Here is a 19,792-nt window from a genome sequence, read left to right as displayed (position 1 = left end):
TAGAAATGTTATAATAATAATAATAACAACAACAACAACAACAATGGCTGCGATGAATTTTCATCATAAAAATGACTGCATTGTCAAAGTTATTTTTTTTATTTCAGATGTTACCAATTTCAATACAGGGAAAAACCTTATAAGAATGGCAAAGACAATCAAATGCTTTTATCTGAAAAGGAAAAAAAAGCCAAAGATTAGATTCAAAGTTTTACAGGACCAAAAAAAGAGAGGAGGCCTCGCAGTACCTAACATTAAACTATATTATTATGCAGCTGGCCTAGTCTGGATTACAGATTGGATGTTTAATTTTAATGAAAGATTACTGAAATTGGTGATAGCAGATCCTGAAGAAGGAATACATAATCAATTACGGACCAAAGAATCCTTTTTAAAAAGCACTGATCCTAAATAACAGCCATGTATTTAGGGATGGCCTAATAAACATTGACAGCCAATGAAAAGAAGAATTAGCCCTCCAACCTCTTCTTTTATTTTTCCAATATAAGTATACTATAGAAAAGTTTGAGAAAAAATAATCTTATAACATATGGAGACATGATTGACCAATTAAGTCCTGGCAAGAATTAAAAGATGAAGGACAAAATATAGAATGGTTCCTCTATCACCAATTGGTCTCAAGATTAAAAAAGGAAACTCAAACAGGAAAAAGCATAATAAGGAATCTCATTGATTTTGAAATTATAATTAAATGTCAAACAGATCACCTCCTAGGAAGAATTTATAAACTAATGCTTAAACATGGTACTGAAACTCAACAAGGTAAAATATGTATGCAGAGTTAGATGCAGAATTTTGAAGAAATACAATCTCATCAATGGAAAGCCTTATGAACGAAAGATACAGAATCCATTGCAAGCCAAGAGAAAACATAGTTTGCTGTAGACTTATTTTCAGTGGTACATTACCCCAAAAGATATACAGAAAATCAATAAGAACTATAATAGAAAATGTCAGAAACATAAAGAGACTTTCTACCATATGAGGTGGACATGTTATAGAATTAAAAGTTTCTGGAAACAGATACACATGGAAATGCAGAAAATACTTAAAAATGACTTTCCAATGAATTGTTGGTGTCCCTGCTAGCCAGGTGACTTACAGACCCACTAAACCGAGTGCCAATGAGGTTCAGCCAGGCAGAGATTCATTCAGTTTCTTTATTCAGCTGAGCAAAGCCACCACGCAGGCAGGCAGCAACACACACACATTCCTGCTTTTTCCTCTTTTTCCACTTAATCTCACCCCCATTGTTCCCTCACCCAATCCCCTCTCAGGGTCTGCCTGACCCTTTACCCCATCCCTTGCGGGGTCTGCATGTCCACTGCATGCCTGGCCTCGTGCAGGCCCCTTATCTACATTCAATACCCTCACGGGGGAGCGTGATCACTGCGTGCCAGTCCTTGCTTGGGGGTCTTTCTATACTCACTGCCTCTTTATCAACATTCTTTTGCCTCCGCATTTTCCCTCTCCAAAGCAAGCAGTTATACAAAAAGCAAATGGCGTTAGTTAAGCTAATCAGGCTCCATCAGAATGCCAGGAATATGCTATTGAATATTGTACCAAAGACTGTCCCAAAAATTATGGCAGAGTTATTTAAATACATGACAACAGCACCAAGAGTAATAATTGCTTCAAAGTGGAAAGCTGAAGAGTGTCCACCTGTTGTAGATTGGAAAGACAAGTTAGCTGACTATGCAACAATGGTGAAATTAACTAGTCACATAAGCAGAAGGCCAGTCAATGAATTTACTCAAAGATGGAAAGTTTATCATGAACAATTTAAGTAACTGTTAAAGAAAATGTAGTTTTTATAAATGTCAGTAATTTCTAAAGTCAAAACAATGATTTAATTCATAGCTAATTCTGTAAACTGAACAAATTTTGATTGAGAATTGAATTGTTTTGATGGGATTATGACTGATTTTCGCTTTTTAAAAAAATGTGTTTAAATTTTGATGTCACATACTAGATTTGTGGATTGACCCTTGGCACCTTCCTTTTCTGTATTTCTTTCTCTTTCTTATTCTATTTTGTGAAAATAAATTTCAAAAGATTTTAAGAAAAGAAGAAGAAAGGTTACAAGTGTTAGGAGACACCTCAGGGACATCTCAAAGGTTATCCTACCTGGACCTTTACAGAACCAAAATTGTTTTCCTGCTGGCTCCCTAAATAAGGATCCACCCAGGGGGAAACCAATTAGTTAAATTAATTCAACTCATGATCCATCCTTAGCATCTGTTGATTGACTGACCAAAGTCAGCTCAAGCAGAGATCTCTTCACTGAGGCTGATAGGAATGAAAGCAGCAAAGCACACCTGTGCCTTTCTACCAAAGGAGAACTAATGCTCACTGACAGCTTCAGTGCTCTTGAGAAAAGAAGGCAATTATTGCTGAGGTTGTCCATCCTGAAAGAGATCAATAAATAAGCTTGGTCAGGGCTTATTCTTAATGGAGCGATCTGTGGTGACTGCCCTGAAGAATCTACTTGCTACAGAGAAAGGGGCTAGCGCAGCGGACTGTGGTTTGAGTTTACATAGTTTGCTTGGATGAGTTGATCCATTTAAAAGTTGGGATAGTGACCACTTACCCATTTTCCTTAAGTTCAAAACTAGATCTATGGCAATTCACCTGACAGGTAAGTTAGGAATAGTTAATATATTTGATGATGATCACAAAAAAGTTAGATGGTTCAGCAAGTTAAATTAGAGAAATGCTAACTTGCTTAGTTCTGGCAGAGCCATTGAATGCTACAGCAAAATAATTGCCATGAAGTCATCTGAAGTGGTTACCAAAACATATAAAAATTTAGTCCTAAAATGTCTTGCTTGCTGTCACCTGCAGATTGACAGGTATACTCACTTGAGTGTACCTTACTCTGCAGGGTCAGATTCTTTAGTAACCCCCAAAACTCACTTCATGGCAGCCACTCTCACTCCAAGAAATAAAAAATTAGGCACTTCGTTTAAACATGGGAAGAATTCTTCTGAGATAGACTATATCCTGTAGAACTCATAAAAAATAGTACAGATTGGTGTGTTCCAGTTTTGGGTGCACTTTTTACATCTATTGGTCAGTTCTGCACACATAATCCCAGACTGGTGCCTGGCCATCATCATCCCGATATATCAAAAGGGATGCAAGGATGATCCTTCTAATTATTGTCCATTTTGCTTAGCAAGTAAAGTAAGCTCTGTGCCAGGCATTTGTGTTGGAAACCGTAGGAATGGCTTGACAGTGAGAATGCATTAGTTGAGAAACAAGCTGGCTTTAGGTCGGCCCACTCCACCATTGATCGCTTGGGAAGGCTCTCCCAATGGAAGACGATGGGTTGGATCTTGGGAAGACCACGTGTGAAGGTCTCTTGATTGGACTGGGAAGTTTCTAGAAGCTATAGAGGGAGGGTTTTTCACACAGAGGATCCAGAAGGCAACAAGGGGTGTGGGATGTCCTTTACTTGGTCTTGACCAACAGGGAGAAGCTGATAGATGGGGGTGCAGATTAGGGGAGCTCTGGATGCGAGTGATCACTCCATCCTTTGCTTTGAGATCAGGGGAATTGGGATGAGTGGCAGGACAAGTATTAGAAGCTGGGACTTCACAAGGGCCAACTTTTGTCAATTGAAGGCCAGACTGGGGAAAGTCTTGTGGGAGAGGACAGAAAGTCTCGTACTGAAAGACAAGGGAGTTGAGGAGGGCTGCATGGGAGGCCTTTTCAGCATCAAGGAGCAGTTCAGAATAAACTAGCAAAGGGGCACAATTTTGGTCTTTTTGAACAGATACATCCCGTAAATAGAGGATCAGTGCCCATGACACTGAGCAGGTCAAGACTGGTAAATATTTGGAGTAGGATTTCAAGCATCTGGTCTTTAGAGAGCTCAAATAATGCATCTTACCATGCAAGATGTAAAACAAACAAACAAACATTTTCTGCCATCCATCTGCCATTTTTTTCTTGAAAGCATGCTCTCAAATTTTCATGGCAATTAAAATTTTTAGACTAAGGTAATGGCTCAATTACTTTATGAACCTCAGCAATGTATATATAAACACTTCTTTCCCTTGGAGGCAATTCAGTCTAAATTTTTGTGATCTATTGTTGGTATATTGGGTTGCCTGAACCTTATCATGGGATTTCACCAGGGTAAGTTTAGAAATGACTACACGAAACAGTACTTTGTTCTATGCTTTCTTTGTACCCCCATGGCTTCCCATGTTGTCTGAACGAAGAATCATGATTTCCATAGTATGTAACTTCAGGAGCCACTCCAGCCCCCCACCTCTATGTCTGGACCAATGAGGAAGAAGCAGGAGCCACAAGCAAGGACCAGTGCAGCTTTCAGGTGCAGTGGCTGATGCCAACCATGGGAGGATGGAAACCAGGATAAAGTAGAAACCACTTGATTGTCTGCCATGGTTAAAAAATGCAAACCATGGTATCCATGAAGGGTTGCTTGTTGTGTTGTGTGAAGCCATAAACTGAGACTTACAAAAGCACTAGAAATCTGAGGCATTCATGGGAATGGGGTATCTCCACCATCTCCAGTTCCAAGGACCTGGGAAGAGACCTCTTCATGGAACTCTGGACAGCCACATTCAATTGTGCTGAGCTAGAGGATCCATGTTCTGAACTGGGATAAGGCAGCTTCAGATGCCCTTGCCCTGAGGTAGCTTGAGAGGCAGGACTGGGGTGGACATCGCCTCCCTCTGTACCATAGGGGATGAGAAAACAATGACAGCCAAATGCCAAGGAAACACGGGGAAGAACAGCAGGACACCCCCTCCTGTTAACAGACATGATAGGTATAAGCCAACATGGGATATACGTAGCTTGAAAATAAGCTGCCATGCAACCAGAAGGGCTTCACCAAAACCATGCAAGACTTTAAAAGGGTTGAAAAGCAATTAGGAAAAAACAAAACAGAGATTCCACCTGCAGGGCAGAATCCAGCCCAGGCATTCATCAACTGTGTTCAGACAAAACAATAATCCACAATAGCTCACGGGCTGTTTTGAACTGTGGGCTATTGTTGAAAAGTGGGCAAAAGTATTGTCTGAATTCAGCTGTGCTCATAAATCATGGCTTGTTATCCATAAACAACCCTTGTTATCCATAAACAACCCTTGAAGAGAACCCATGGGTCATTCTTGTGAATTGTGGTTGAGTTGTGAACTGGAAAAAGACCACAAAAAACCCTCCAACCTCTGTTCTTTACATTTTTTAATCCCACAATCCTAACAGGACTGCTCAGGCTTGATGTACTGGCTGGTGAGTATTCGGTCAGTCAGCCAAGTTGGCATATAGCTCAGAGGAATATAAATGAGCTTGGCGTCCCAGCCAGCTGTGTAGCGAAACCGAGGGTAAACGGCAGTCAGGGCATGTACCATGCAGTTGGAAACCAGAGAGAGATCGGGACTGCAGTGCCTTTGCATTTTAGAGGTTGCCTCAATTACTACAAAGGAAGACAAAAATGGTGGGGGGAGGGGAGAAAGGGGGGAGGGGAGAAAGGGGGGGAGGGAGAGAGAAAACACAGGACAAATTAGCCTTCACAGCAGGTGTGAATTCATTCAACAGCAGCCCTCTTTTCTTCAGGTGCGCAAACTGTCCTCCCCATGTGCATTTCTGTGTACCTGCAGGCAGCTATGAGAGGCAAGCAGAGTCTTTGACTTCCATCTAAAAAAGTAGCTATTTGACACAATAGGTTGGTGTGCAGACAAAGTGTCCTCCCCTCCCACTCAAGCAGTCAGGGCTCTTTGCAGAGGAAGGTACTCGCTTGCTGCTGCTGCCCAGGTTGCTCTGGCCAGAGAGTGTATCTTGCCCAGCACAGCTGGCAGGGGAGCATCTCAATATCTCCCATCCAGGCACTGCCTTCGAGCACAGCTATGCCGCGGTACTACTCCCAGTCCCTTCACTGGGCCTGGCACAACCTTCCGCAACAAGGCACCTGCCAGAAGTCCTTGGACTAGAACACCCATCCACCCCTCGACAGCATGGGGATGATGGAAGCTGCAGTCTCAACACAGCTGGAGGGCGCCATACTGAGGAAAGCTGGGTACAGCAACTCAACTTTACCAGAGCACCTTGCTTTGTTCCTTACAGCTCACTTTCTAAGGGCTTTTCCAAAGAGGAGATTTCAAGAGGATTTCAAGAAGTCCACATCCTAGGCACCTCTGCTGCCTACCATTCATGTACACTGGCAACTCCATCCCTCATGGTGTCTCCACTAGGCCTTAAGGGCGCACAGATTTATTTTTTATTTATTTTTGATGGTGATTATTATTTTCACTGCTATACTGTCTGTAGCTGAATCTCTCTGGGCAGTTTACAACAAAGTATTAAAACAATAATATGCAATAGATAAAACTGTAAGAATTAAAAATTAACTTAAAAGAACATAAAAGAACATTAGAAGACAATTAAAAAGACCCAGTCAGGAGTAAAAGGCACCTGGCTAATTGTATCAGTCCCCTGAACGACCAGGGAGGTCTTTAAAGGCCTCTACAAAGAGGGCTGTCTTAACCTGGTGCTGAAAAGATGGCAAACTTGGCACCAGGCGGGCCACAACCAGGAAGTTATGCCAAAAACAATATTTTTATTACCAATGGTAGTATTTGTACTCTTTTTGTTATGCTGCTGTTATTGTGATTTACTGCCTTGGATACTTTTTTGGAAAGACAGGATAACATATTCAGAACAGATAAATAAAAATTGTTCTGCTGGATCTGTTGGATTTGGATGACTTATTCGGAGCAATATGCTTATTCCTGGAGTCCCAAGATTGGATCCAGATTTGCCTTCTGCAAGAAAAAGAGCTCTGCTTGTGGAAGGTCTCTCTGCCTGATGGTTTGGGATCCTCCTTCTTTGCCTGCACGCCACAGCTCACTCCATTCCACAGAGTCCCCCAATTCTCCGTGAAACATTTCCAAGGGGCTTTCATTTTCAATTTGCATGCAGAACTGGTAATGACTGGCTGCAGGATACAGAAAAAATCAGCCCTCCCACACCTCTTGCTGGCAATTCGCACTCAGGCAGTTGGTTGTTGGAGATCTGAGTTGCCGAGGCCCTCCAATGGGCTGATCCTCACTCCCAGGGGGAGATGATGATGATGATGATGATGATGATGCATCTGTAGCACTAGGCTTGATGCTCCATAGTAGCCACAATGCCAAAAGGGTCAAAAATAGCTTACAAACAAGCAAAATTGGACCATTTCATATATTGATTACATTTTTATACTACCTATAGCCAAAGCTCTCCTGGCAGTTCACAACAATTCAAAAGATTGTAAAACATAAAATACAGTATAAAATAGTCCAAACAGCAGTATAAAACAGAAGGGAATCTCTAGCAGCAGTACAAAAATTTAAAATACAATAAATAATTTAAAATAATGTGAAACTAAAATTCCTGGGCAAATTCCTGGGAACATAAAAAGGGCTTCACCTGGCACCAATAAGGACAATGTAGGTGCCAGCAGGGCTTCTCTGGCAAGTTCATTCTACATTTGGGGTGACACAACAAAAAATAGCATCTCCCTTGTAGCCCCCCACCTCACTTCTCTTAGCAGGTGCCCCCTCAGAAGGACCGCTAAAGGTGATCCTAGGGTCTGGGCAGGTATACATGGGAGGAAACAATACTTCAGGTAACCATGGAGTTACAGACGCAATGTTTTCCATAAACCTGACCCTGTATTTGGAGGGCACTAGGGGCTGGTACATGTAGCACACACACTGTCCGCTCCTCCTTCACATGAGCATAAGCAGTGATGTGCAATTTCCATCTAATGCAGAATTATGTTTGTTTTCAGAGTATGCACACCTTTTAAGGCTTACCTGAATGCAAGTCCTATCTGACATAGGAGAACATACTTCCAAGTAAACACATAGGATCAGGTCACTTTTGCCTTGGGATGCCCTGTTCGCAGCTGCAATAGGAATACCAACAGTGCAATAGAACATCTGGACATTTCTGAATTCACCCTCAAGAGGCACTCACTTTTTTGCAAGAAAGACTTCCCATAGAACTGCTTGGTCTCCTCTGGGAGCCGCTCCCAGAGGCAGTTGAAGTTGTTGTGCATGATCCTCTCGTTTGTGATGTTAGTTTGGAAATAGCCCGGTTCTATTATGCACACCTTCACACCACAGTTAAGGGTTTCAAGCCTGAAAAGACAAGGAAGGGCAGGATCCTGTAACACAGCCCTTAGAATGCAAGACCAAGTGGCCACCCAGAGCCTGCATCCAGTTACTATCCAAAGGTCCCCTCTCTTGATTGGGAGGTGCTATTGTGTTGATAGCCACTGATACGCCAAATCTTTCATGTAATCTTTCATCCAGTTCACTGGAGAGTGTAGAAGTAGCACAGCCCTTTAAATATTAGATCGCCAGTGCCGATCAGTGCAAGGAGAACAAAATTATGGTTTAAAAAATCAAGGAGTGGATGATGGAACAAATGGCACTTGACAATCTATGAAACCCAGAAGGAATGAATTTAACAAAATCTGACATCCCTACCTGGGAGTGAATCTAAATGAAGACAATGTGACTTACTCCTGAGGAGTCATGCATAGGATTGGGCTGTAGGATTGGACTACAGCAGTATTTTAATGAATGGAAAGCTACGTGTATTGGATTAATAATTACAATAATATTAATTGTACTTATTATTATAAATAATTGTAATACTACTACAAGAGTTTAATAATGTTAATTTCCTACACAGAGGAAGTTATTGGAAAAGCACCAACTGTGTTCTGCAGGTCAAAAGCCCAACTTATATATTGGTTGCAAGACTGAAAATGGAAATCCTGTCAGGGAAAGGTAAGATGGAATTTGAAAAGCTGATTATGCAACTAAAGGATAATTTGTTAGGATGATTTTACAAGCATTTACTCCAATCTGATACTGAAACTCAGCAAGGTAAAAAAAAAAAGGTATGATAATTTGGATGCAGAACTTTGGGGAAGAAATATCATCCTGCCAGTGAGAAGCTTTATGGAAGAAGGACATTAAATAAAGTGAAGCATTAAGAAAAAATTGGTATAAGATTTTTTGGTGGCACATTATTCTGAAAGATACAGAAGAAATAGACAAGAATTATAATGGGAAATGTTGGAAATGTAAAGAAGTAGATGAGACTTCCTACCATATGTGGTAGATATGTGCTAAAATTAAAAGGTTTTAGAAGCTGATACATGCAGAAATGCAAAAAAAAATGTTTAACGTTAACTTTTCTGAGAATGCTATGAATATGCTTTTGAATATTATGTCACAGACTTTTTCAAAGACTATATCAGCGTTATTTAAATATATGACAACTGCAACATGAATTACGATTGCATTTAGATGGAAAACAGCAGAGTATGCTCCAGCAACTGAAGACTGGAAAAATAAGTTGGCTGAGTATGCAGTGATGGAAAAATCAACTAATTACCTAAACAGCCAACTGAAGAATATAATGATAAATGGAAATTATTTTATTTGCCATTTAATATAGAACAAAAGGAAGCTCGTAAAAATATTGATTATTTATACTTGACTTGAAGTGATTGGAAAACTTACTGGTTTAAAGAACTACCATTATCTTTTTTGTGAGCTTCAGCAAAGTACCAATTGACAGAAAGGTAGAAATTTTTGGTTTCCTTTCAATTTGCAGGTTATGCATTTGTATATTTGTGTAAGATCCTTTGGCATTCTTTTACTTTTTTTCTTTTCTGTATTTCAATTCTTTTAAGAAAACAATAATATACTTCATTTTTAAAAGCCCGTGTCATGGAAGTTTTTAAGCTATACATACATTTAGTTGCTGTCTAGAAATGACCATAAGAACAAAAGAAAAGTCCTGCTGGACAAGGGCAGGGGTCCCATCTAGTCCAGCCTTCTGTTTGCTCCGTGGCCAACCACAGGACCCCACAAACAGGGCGTGAGCACAACAACACCCTCCTGCTCAAACTCCCCAACAGCAGCACCATTCCCCAGCATGGTGTACATAAGCACACTGCCCCAGCATGGTGTACATAAGCACACTGGAGGTAACATAACACTATCAGGGCTAATAGCCACTGAGCGCCCTCTCCTCCATGAATTTTGCCCACTGTTGTATGGCGCGATTTTACAGATGAGACTAGAGGCTGGTTGGAATTATCGAGAGGGATTTATTTACCTGCCGGCAGGGACCATGCACTCGTGAGAGTGTGGTGCTGAGCAGATTGAAGGCAGGATTTTTATACTCTTTTACACCGACGGCTATGCAGGTGCTTGAATAACAGCGAACAATAGGGGAAATCCACTGAGCTACATTCGCACACATTTTTTTATGCTAAAGCAAGCAAGCGAGGGTACAGGGCGTGACGTTATGCTAGAGCGTAGCAACAAAGGCTGCTTTGTGGTCAGCCTTGCATAGCGTGCACATTCGTTGGGGTTCTTGTTCTTACACGAACAGGACACTCTGATCATGCTTCTTACCTGTGACGAGCCATGCCCTAGCTGCATGTTCGATGAAGAGCGGGGTTACAACACCCACCCCCTTGGAAGCCATCTGATCCGGTGGAAGTGAATTCCACAGTCCAAATGCATCGGCTCCCAAACATGTTTCCAATGCTAAGCCTCTGGCAAAACAGCATGGTAGGCATGGTAGGGAGGTGCCCTCCCTATTTTTTGGACCACAACTCTCTACACAAGCACCACCAGGTGTATGCTGCAAGCATCACTGGAAGCATTTCCATCACCCCGGAGCTGGATTTTATATAGCATTGTTGAGGACACTTACTTTTGAGGTATTTTGTAGTATTTGCACAAAGAATCCCTTTAAGAAAGCATCTTGTTGCACACAAAAGAGTTGTCACTTATATGGGAAGGAAGGCACACACTCGCAGAGGTTACCTGAGACAGTCAGAGAAGGCCTCCACACCATATTTGGAAGGACAATAGCCACCACCAAACATAGACAGTCGTCCCATTACACTGGCAACATTGACGATCCTTCCCTTGGCTCTTCTCACCAAAGGCAGCATGTGTATGGTCACATCTATCAACCCAAGAAGGTTGATGTCCAGGATTTTCCTAAAATCCTCCTTGGTCAACCAGTCAGTGGGGGCCACAGGAACCGAAATACCAGCATTGTTCACCAATCCCCACAGTCCTGTCAGAAAAAGAAGGGGAAAGATCAGGAATACGAGAAGACACAGCACCTTCTTGAGCACTCCCTCCTTAAAACACAGCCTGATCTACAAATGCTGAAGAACTGACATGGTCCAAAATATTTTGGTGCCAGGTGGGGAGGGGGAATGGCACTGCATATGGAGCTATAATGATAAGCAGACTATGCGGCTATTCGAATAGCACCTTGGAATAGCACCCCTTTTCTTTTTTAGTGCCTCAATCCTGAAGCTCCCTGGAACTTTGTAAAGTCATGAGGGGACGGTGGGTCAGCTCTGCTCAGCATGAGAACAAAACGAAGCTGACTGGATGATCTTGGGCCTGTTGCCATCTCTCAGTCTAACTCACAGGGCTGCTGTGAGGATAAACATTTATACTGAAGTTATAACCCTGTATCTGCCCTGAGCTCACTCGAGAAGAAGCAAGATATACAGAGAATTATTCCCTGTGATACCAAATCTGGGTGCTTGAGTTCCTATCAATATGAAAGTGAAACAGGGCCACTCAAAGGTAAGTTTCTATGCATTTAGGGGGACTCCTTAGCTCAGCCTTCCCCAACCTGTTGTCCTCCAGATGTTTTGGACTTCATTTCCCATCAGCTTCAGCCAGCATGGCCAATTGTCAGGAATGCTGGAAGATGTAACCTAAAGCACTGTCAACACACCTAGAGAAATACATTTTATTTCTTATTTCTTTCTGCATTTAAAAAATATATCAGAAGGGCATCAGGTTGGGTAAGTCTGTCTTAAGTGTATTAATTTAATTTCATTCATTGCATGTACACACTGTGCAAGAGCTGAAGCTCATAAAACTTCTCAGAATATGCACAGGACTCTGCCCGAAAGATCCCCTGAAAAGCCCTAAAAAGCCCTTGTCCTCAAAGGGAGGAACTGAGTTTTAGGAGCTGCATTCCAGTGGCGGGTGAGCCCACAAATTCCAGCATATCCTGGCTTAACACCCAAGTAACTTTGTTGCCTTTGGAGGGACATCTCAATCTTACAGAACAGGGAACATGTTCAAAATCTGGGAAATAACCAAGCAAGCACCAGCTGAGGGAAAGCAGTATGGCTATTTGGGGAACCGCGGAGAGCCCAATTTGGCCCCTGGGCCAGAGTTTCAACACCCCTGCTGCACATTCTGCCCTGACCTTTGTCTCCCACATGGCTTTTCACCCATTCGGTGGCTTTGGCCACACTTTCCGTGCTGGTGACATCCAACAGAGTGGTCTGCAGCCGTTCTGATGTAGCCGCTCTAAGCTTCTCTGCACCCTGCTCGGTAAGACAGGCTGCCAGTACCCGAAGGCCCCTGTTGTCCAGTTGCCGGGCCAACAGATTGCCAAATCCAGAGTCACATCCAGTTATAAAGACATATTTCTCTGTCAGGTTGCTCACGATCTTTTTCTCACGGTACCATCGAAGCAGGAAATAGAGGCCCAACAAGACTGCCAGATAGAACCACATGGTCAAAGGCTGGAAAAGAAAGAAGTGGCTTTTCAAGCAGACTAAACTTGGCAAAGCTGATGTTTGTTTGTTTGTTTGTTTGTTTATTAAAACATTTCTATGCCGCCCCTTGCCGAGGCCTCGGGGCGGCTTACAACATCAAATAAAATACAAAATACATTAAAACAATAACAATTAAAATATATACAGTAAAATAAAATAAGCCGCCCTGGCCGAATAAAATTCAATAATATTAACATTTAAAATGCTGCTTAAATAAAAAGGTCTTCGCCTGGCGCCGACCAGTTTTAGCTTCCTGTATAGCAGTGGGAATAACAGCCTCCATTTGGTGCAAAGAGTCCAGTCATATTCAATCAGGCTGCACTTTCATATACATAAAACAGCCTAGAAGGAAAAGATTTGCCTTCTTCATTGACGTTGCCTACCATCCTTTTCTTTGGACACATCCTGCACACCTGACCCTGTGTCCATTGTGCAATGGACTTGCCGGCGCTGACTATCAAGGTCACCTTGATCAAACATCAGTGAACATGGCCTAACACTAGCTGGAGTTGTTGCCTCAAATCCACAGCACAAGGCACCCTACAGAAGGCCAGCAAAGTCTGTCTTGCTCTGTTAGAGCATAATGAAATGTCTGCATGTGATGACTGTGTTAATGCAAGATCCATTTTGGGAAAAGTATACAACTGTGGCTCTGCCATACCCACTCTGTGGGGCTTCTGTAAGGCAGCAAGTGGGCCCGAGTGGGCCTGAGACCTGTGTGGGATTTGCAGAGTGCCAAGCCCTAGCAGGGAGGGAATGGCTCTCACTCTTGTTCAGTGGGGCCCAAACCAGCCCTTTCTGAATCTGGGGATTCTGGTGAGGTGGAGAAGAGCAGCTGCGAAACAGCAGTGAAGCTACGGCAGGTGGGTCCAAATTAGTCTGTGGGGAGAGAAGAAGATCTGCTGGCTGGTGTGTGATGCTTGGCAAGGAGGAGGGGAAAATCAAAGTTATGGGTGTTCTTCCTCTGTGGGATAACCTTAGGTGGTTGGTGAAGGTCAGGGGCAGGGGACAGGGGGCTTCACTAGGCCAAGGGGCTGTCTTGGCAGGCAGCAAAAACCCAGAAAAACACTCAAACAGCCAGTAATACAATGAGAAGGGCTTGGGTGTCATAGGATACCTGTACCCAGAAGCTATATCTGGTTGTACAGGTATAGGCTGTGGTGGAGGTTTGAGGAATTTAGTTTGAGGCAAAAGACATCTTTGCAGGCCTGTAGCAGCTCTTGAGTCCTAAAGAACTGTCACTAAGCAGTCATTCAAAAACTTCAAAGTAAATATGAACAAAGGTGAGTGAGGAGGGTGGAAACCAGGCATAAAAACTGCTTGATAGTCTGTTAGGGACATCCAGGCAAAAAAACCTGTGCACTGGGGAAACTATGTAAGGTTGCTTGTCATGACATGTGAACATGGCCACTAAAGTAAAGCTTTTCTTTCCCACTATGGAAAAGAAGAACCATGGTAGAAAAAATATGTGTGAACCTAGGGTTTTCAGTATGGCACAATAGGTTGTTGTGTAACATTGCAACAAGCTATAAATCTTTACAACTGCCAGACAAAAAGATGTAGTCATTAACTTTCCATATCACATACAGAAAGTGTGGCCCTTTGAAATGTGCTAAAGTACAGCTTTCAATACCATTATACCCCACACACACACACACACACACAATGAAGGAAAATGCAGAATCAGTTGTATAGTATCTTTTGATCAGTACTGCTAGGAGCCAACTGTCTGGAAACACTCCGTTGTTTAGAGTCACATATTTATTTATTTATTTAAAACATTTCTATGCCGCCCCCATCGCAACAAAGCCTCGGGGTGGCTCAGGAAGCACAGTTGGGTAGAAAAAGAATGAAACAAAACAGAAAACTTGCTTTTAAAGTCAGCCTTGTTGTTGTTGTTCTTGGCCATTCAAGTCATAATTGATTTAAAATCAATCCATCTTGCAGCAGAATCCAGCACTCATAGGTATCCCTATTCCAACAGGAAAGGAGAAGCTGCATCTAGTTTCAATGGAGCCTCATGGGAAGGACCTGTTACAGGTTTCTTTGGTGGGATTCACATAGCCTATATGTGACTAGGGAAGGATCTCTTTGATGGGATTCACATTGGCAAGGCAACTGATTCAGGACATCATGAAAGGGTATCAAAATCAGGCAGAATGAGCTGGCTATCTCAGGCAGCTGATTTTGGGTATTATAGGAGAGCAGCATGCTGATAGTAAACTGAATTATTTTTTGCTGCCAGGCAGGAAGTGGAATTTGCAGCCTTGGATACCAAAATGTCTTTTTTTGGTTCATTTCCAGAGAGGAAGCCCTGTTAGCCTGCTGCCCCAAAAGCAAAGATGACTGCTGTTTTCCTTGGGTACAATGTGCCTCGAAAGAGGTCTGGCGGCATTTGCTGTCTCAGGGAGCGAAAGGTGTTGAGGCAACCTGTAGCACAGAAGAGTCACATTCATGTTCTTTCCCCACTTTGCCAAAGAGCACTTGCAATTTGTTTTTATTTTTAAATGGGAAAGTCAGTGAGTATTGTGGGTAGAACTGAAACCTGGGAAAGCTCACATGCAACTCTGCACTTGGCCAATCAATTCATGCGATGACTGTGTTATTCTCTCTATCTCTCTGCCTATCCGTTATATTGCAGGATCACTGTAGCAACGAAGTAGAGCCAACAGGGTGTACCAGGTGGTTAAGAGCACAGGACTGAGACTTGGGCAATCTGAGGTCTAGTCCCCACTTGGTCCTGGAGCCAACTTTGGGCCAGTCTCAGACTCTCATTCCGGTCTCCCCCACTGTGTTGTTGTTGTGGGGTAACACTGAGACCAAGAGAAGAATAGTGTGAACCACTTTGAGTTCATAAGGAAAAAGCATGATACAAATCCCATAAATAAATACAAGTAGGAAATTCCTACATGTCAAACTTGAGCTCCTTGGCGAAAACAATAGGACACAAAACAAATCACCTTTCATGCCTTCTTTCAGGCTTCCAAAATAATTTCAAGCACCTACTGAGAAACACCGGTCTGAGTTAGAGCGAAATGGCCAGTACTGACCCTGCAGTGCCAAAACCAGTTACCCCGTGAGTAACTGGGAAGTAGTAAGTCATCTGGACTTACTTCCGAGTAGACACGACTCAGAGGACCTCCTTGCCCAAGAAGCCTGCTTCTGAGCAGGCGTACACCGATTTGCGCTGCAAGCCAGTGGGGACTGAAAGAGACCCCCGGCTTTTCACGGTCAGGCCTTGCAAGGGCTGCGCTGCACGCGCTTGCCCGCTACTCTTGCTCTTAAACTCAGCCTTGCAAAGACGTCCGAGCCGCCCGCCGCACTCTTGGAGCTTTGTGCCCTTCCTCAATAGATGACCGCTGAACAGAAGAGTTAGAAGGCTAAGTATACAAGGCGCCCCCCTCCCCTTTCGCAAGAAAAATGGCACCTTTTGGCAGCTTTTACAATCGACACTATGAAAATGCAAAGGGTACCTCCAAGCTTTTCCCTGTCGAAGCAGCGCAGCTTCCGACGCTTGGCAAACCTCGCCTTCTGCCTGTTCCCTTTTTGCGCTCGCTTAGATATGATTAATGTTTTGAAACAAGGAGGAATCACACGGAAAGCGACACACACGCACGCACGCACAAGTCCCGCCCATCCCAGAGCTTGGAATAAAACATCAAACGCAGGAAGGCATTAGAGAAGAATAGAGTTGCCATCTTGAAAGACTCCCAAGGGGGGGAAAAAAAAAAAAGACATAGGAAAAAAAGGTTGAAACCAGTGAACTTTCTTTTCTGCACTGCAACTGGTTCGCTGTTAGGATCAGGGCGTGGATTTCTTTCAAAGAAACGTAGAAATGTTGGCGCTGTATTGGTTTAAATACAAGGGAGTAGCAAGTGAATTCACTTCCGCAGCGGGGTGAACCCTCTACAAAGTCTAAAGAGAAAAGCTCAACAACAGTATTTTAAAAAAGAAGAAAAATCGTTTTTCACCCTTCCCCCGCTTCATTATGCAATAGTTGCTCCCCTTCCTTGACAATTTTGCATGTCCCCTTTCTGCACTTTCTTTGCTACGTAGGTTTGAGGGCTTGCAGTGATAGAAAGTCTATACAAGAAACACCTGCTCTGAGGAAAGTTGAATAGATTGTTTTCTGTACAGACTAAAGAAAAACAAACGCCCCGTATAGCAGCTTAAAGATGGGGAATGGAGACTCCAGTGTGGAAAAGGGTAGCTGGAACTCATACTGACAAAATATATTTGCTTGATTCCAGTGGCTACTAACTAAGTCTTTGGTTTAGTATCCTATTTGGAGATGTTAACCTGACATGCTTGCATGTTACTGGGACATGCCAAAACTAGAATCCATGAAACGAAACACAGATCCTGCTGATTTCATATGATTTTTTAAAGAGGACTGTACCAAACTACAATCACAAAGCACATCTGCCTTTATGGAGTGGGGTATAAAATCATGGACTTGTAGACACTGTCATGGTGCAGAAATGGGGATCATCCTGATTTCATGACTTTTAAAGCACACATCTGCTGCCACAGGTTGAATTATAAAAATCATGTTTCTTGCATCTCTGGACGGTTCACAACCACAAGATAAAAACACAACAAAACATAATAAAAACCACAACACATTAAAAACAACAATAAAATATTAGCAAAAACTACAAAACAAAGGTCTTATGGCAATTAGTCATTATTAAAAAAAAAAAAAGGAAGGGAAAGGGTATCCCACACTTTTGTTTAAAAATTCAGAATTTATAACTGGGAATTTCAGAAACACCCCAGAACAAAATGTCTATTTTAAAGCAACAGTAAACTAAATCAATGGACAGAACAATGGCATGTCTAAAAGACAGTCTAGATAACCATAGAATTTTTTGGAGTCCCAGCGCCAACCTTGGAAATTTGTTCTGAAGTTGCATCTGTGGCTCCAAAGTTGGAGTGACCTCCCCACACTCAGCTGGTGCAGAAGGAACTGCAGCTGCAGAAATGCAACTCCAGGTCAATGAGTTTTGCATGCTTTGAAGGAGCAATGCCCACAGGATGCCCATCATCCTCCAGGTTAAAAGGGTTACAGGCAGCTTCAGTGGATTGCACCCTTATAGAATGAGCTGAAGCAAAGCAATATGGATTTAGAAAAATATGCTTAAGGGTCTCATTTTAGGGTGAAGCTACCAAGAAAAAAAAGGACATTGCTATTAATAATATAGAATGAAGATCAATGGAACTGTTGAACATGTGCAATTCAAAAACAACAGAGTAAAAGTTCAAAATTCAATAGTGAGAAAAACAGCAAGGGGTTATTGAACTATCAAAGCAAACTATACAAGGGGAGATAAGTAGCAAGGCAGAAGGCACAGACAGGGGAGTAGGGAAGCACACAGCTACATGTGCACACCCACTCTAGAAAAATTGCTGGAGAATTTAATTCTAATAACTTACAGCACAATCCCTTGCATGGCCACCTAGACCATGCTGGGTGTTGTAGGACTTTAGGAAAACACACTCAGTAATACAGTCTTAAGGATAAAGCTACTGGGAAAAATGCAGTGGAAACTGTCACAATAATAATGTAATGGTGATCAAAGTAGGAGTTGAAGCAAATGTAAGTCAACCAAAAATGTTTAATAAGAAGACAAAATAACAAGGCACAGACAAAATAAGGAAGTAGTAAAACACCCTCCCATGTATACATACCTGCACCAGAAAAACGGCATGAGAACTTCATTCCAATTACTTAGGGTGCAATCGCTTGCATGGCTGTATAAGATACTATAAAACTTTTTAAACATTTAACATCCTTAAAATTGTGACATTATTTTTTTCCTAACTAGAATGTGGGGGTGGGACTAATTAGTAACTTAAAAGACTGTCAGTCACAGATACTACAAGGAGAAATGTATGAAAGTATGAGAGAATAATTGAGTCGGAAAAGTGTTTGAATGAAATCCCAACCCCTCACCAAAAAGTTGAAGTAAAACTTTAATGTAGAAGCAAGTCACCCCACTCTGCCTCACCACAGAAACCTGATGCTAAAAACTGTGTGAGAACATAAATCACATTATTTCTTTTCCAGCTAAGGGGTAGGGGGAGTGGAACTGCAAACTAATTAGTTGCTTAGACAAATACCTACACTGCCACACCATGGAGAAATTCAAGTAGTTGTAGGAAAAATATGAAAGGAGATTGAGCTGCAAAATATTTTTGAATGAAATCCTAACAAATAACAAGGGAGGTCAAGTCTGAACCCAGAAGCAAGCAACCTTGCCCAATAACATATTTAACAAACACACACACAGCTTTTGGGTTTAACATGTTGACTGGGTCTGCATGACATGGTAACTTATATCTTGCTACCCACAATGGGTTCTCCGAGGAGTAATGTCAAGGGGGGTACTTTCTGGCATTTGCCAGCAGGTATCCCTCCTTGCACATTGCTCACCGAAGGCATCCCATTCCTGTACCCACACAACTGCAACCAGGACAAAATGTATTTCTCCAAATATTTGCAAAAAATTGTGGTATCAAAGTATGAAAGGTTTAGCAACTCCAGGCAAAATGTTGCTACTTGCAGGTGCCAAGCTGCTCTCAGGCGCCATCTGGTGGCCAGGACCAGGTCACCCCCCTCAGTATTTGCATAATTGGCCCCAGACCCTCTTGTAGCTTCAGCCTCCTGATGAGTGCCAACTGGGAGCTCGGGGGAGGGGCAGGGGAGCTATATAACAGCAAGCACTTCCCTCCAGAACTTGCCTTAGCAACACAGGTCTTTCTGTTTTCTGTAGTATCTGCATCTTGTTTGCCATAGATCTTGCTTTGCTGTATGTATCCTGTCTTACTGTCTCACCTCAGTAATGCAGATCTTCGTGTGAGCTATGGTGTATTTCAGCTCCTACACCTTGCCTGACTCTTGCTACATGTGGTTCCTGCCGGGCTATGTGCTGTGTTGGGGCATTCAATGGTGCTCTGGAAGTGGTGTCTGGGGAGGGCACCCAAAATCAGACCGTGATGTCCAAAATTGGCCCGTGACACCCACTCCTGGGTCACGGCCCTGAAAGTGACTGAAATGGGCAGGTCAGCAGAATGCTTCCAAATTCACAGCATTTGCTTGGAGAGGTCCCCTGA

At 42.6% G+C, this 19,792-nt stretch overlaps 1 protein-coding gene across 1 annotated transcript; it reads right to left on the bottom strand.

Moving 5' to 3' along the window:
• Positions 1-4,322: 4,322 nt before the first annotated feature.
• Positions 4,323-16,261, bottom strand: LOC123029913 (retinol dehydrogenase 16-like). Its single transcript, XM_044443328.1, has 5 exons — positions 16,150-16,261; positions 12,322-12,643; positions 10,899-11,157; positions 8,017-8,180; positions 4,323-5,473 (listed from the first exon to the last, which is right to left on the bottom strand). Exons 2-5 carry the CDS (start codon positions 12,632-12,634, stop codon positions 5,256-5,258), a joined length of 954 nt encoding a protein of 317 aa, XP_044299263.1. The 5' UTR covers positions 12,635-12,643; positions 16,150-16,261; the 3' UTR covers positions 4,323-5,255.
• Positions 16,262-19,792: the final 3,531 nt, after the last annotated feature.

This window comes from Varanus komodoensis, unplaced genomic scaffold (assembly GCF_004798865.1).
Source record: "Varanus komodoensis strain SLA01 unplaced genomic scaffold, ASM479886v1 scaffold41, whole genome shotgun sequence".
NCBI lineage: Eukaryota > Metazoa > Chordata > Lepidosauria > Squamata > Varanidae > Varanus > Varanus komodoensis.
The sequence above is the reverse complement of the archived record's forward strand: the minus strand, read 5'-3'. Positions and strand labels throughout refer to the sequence as shown.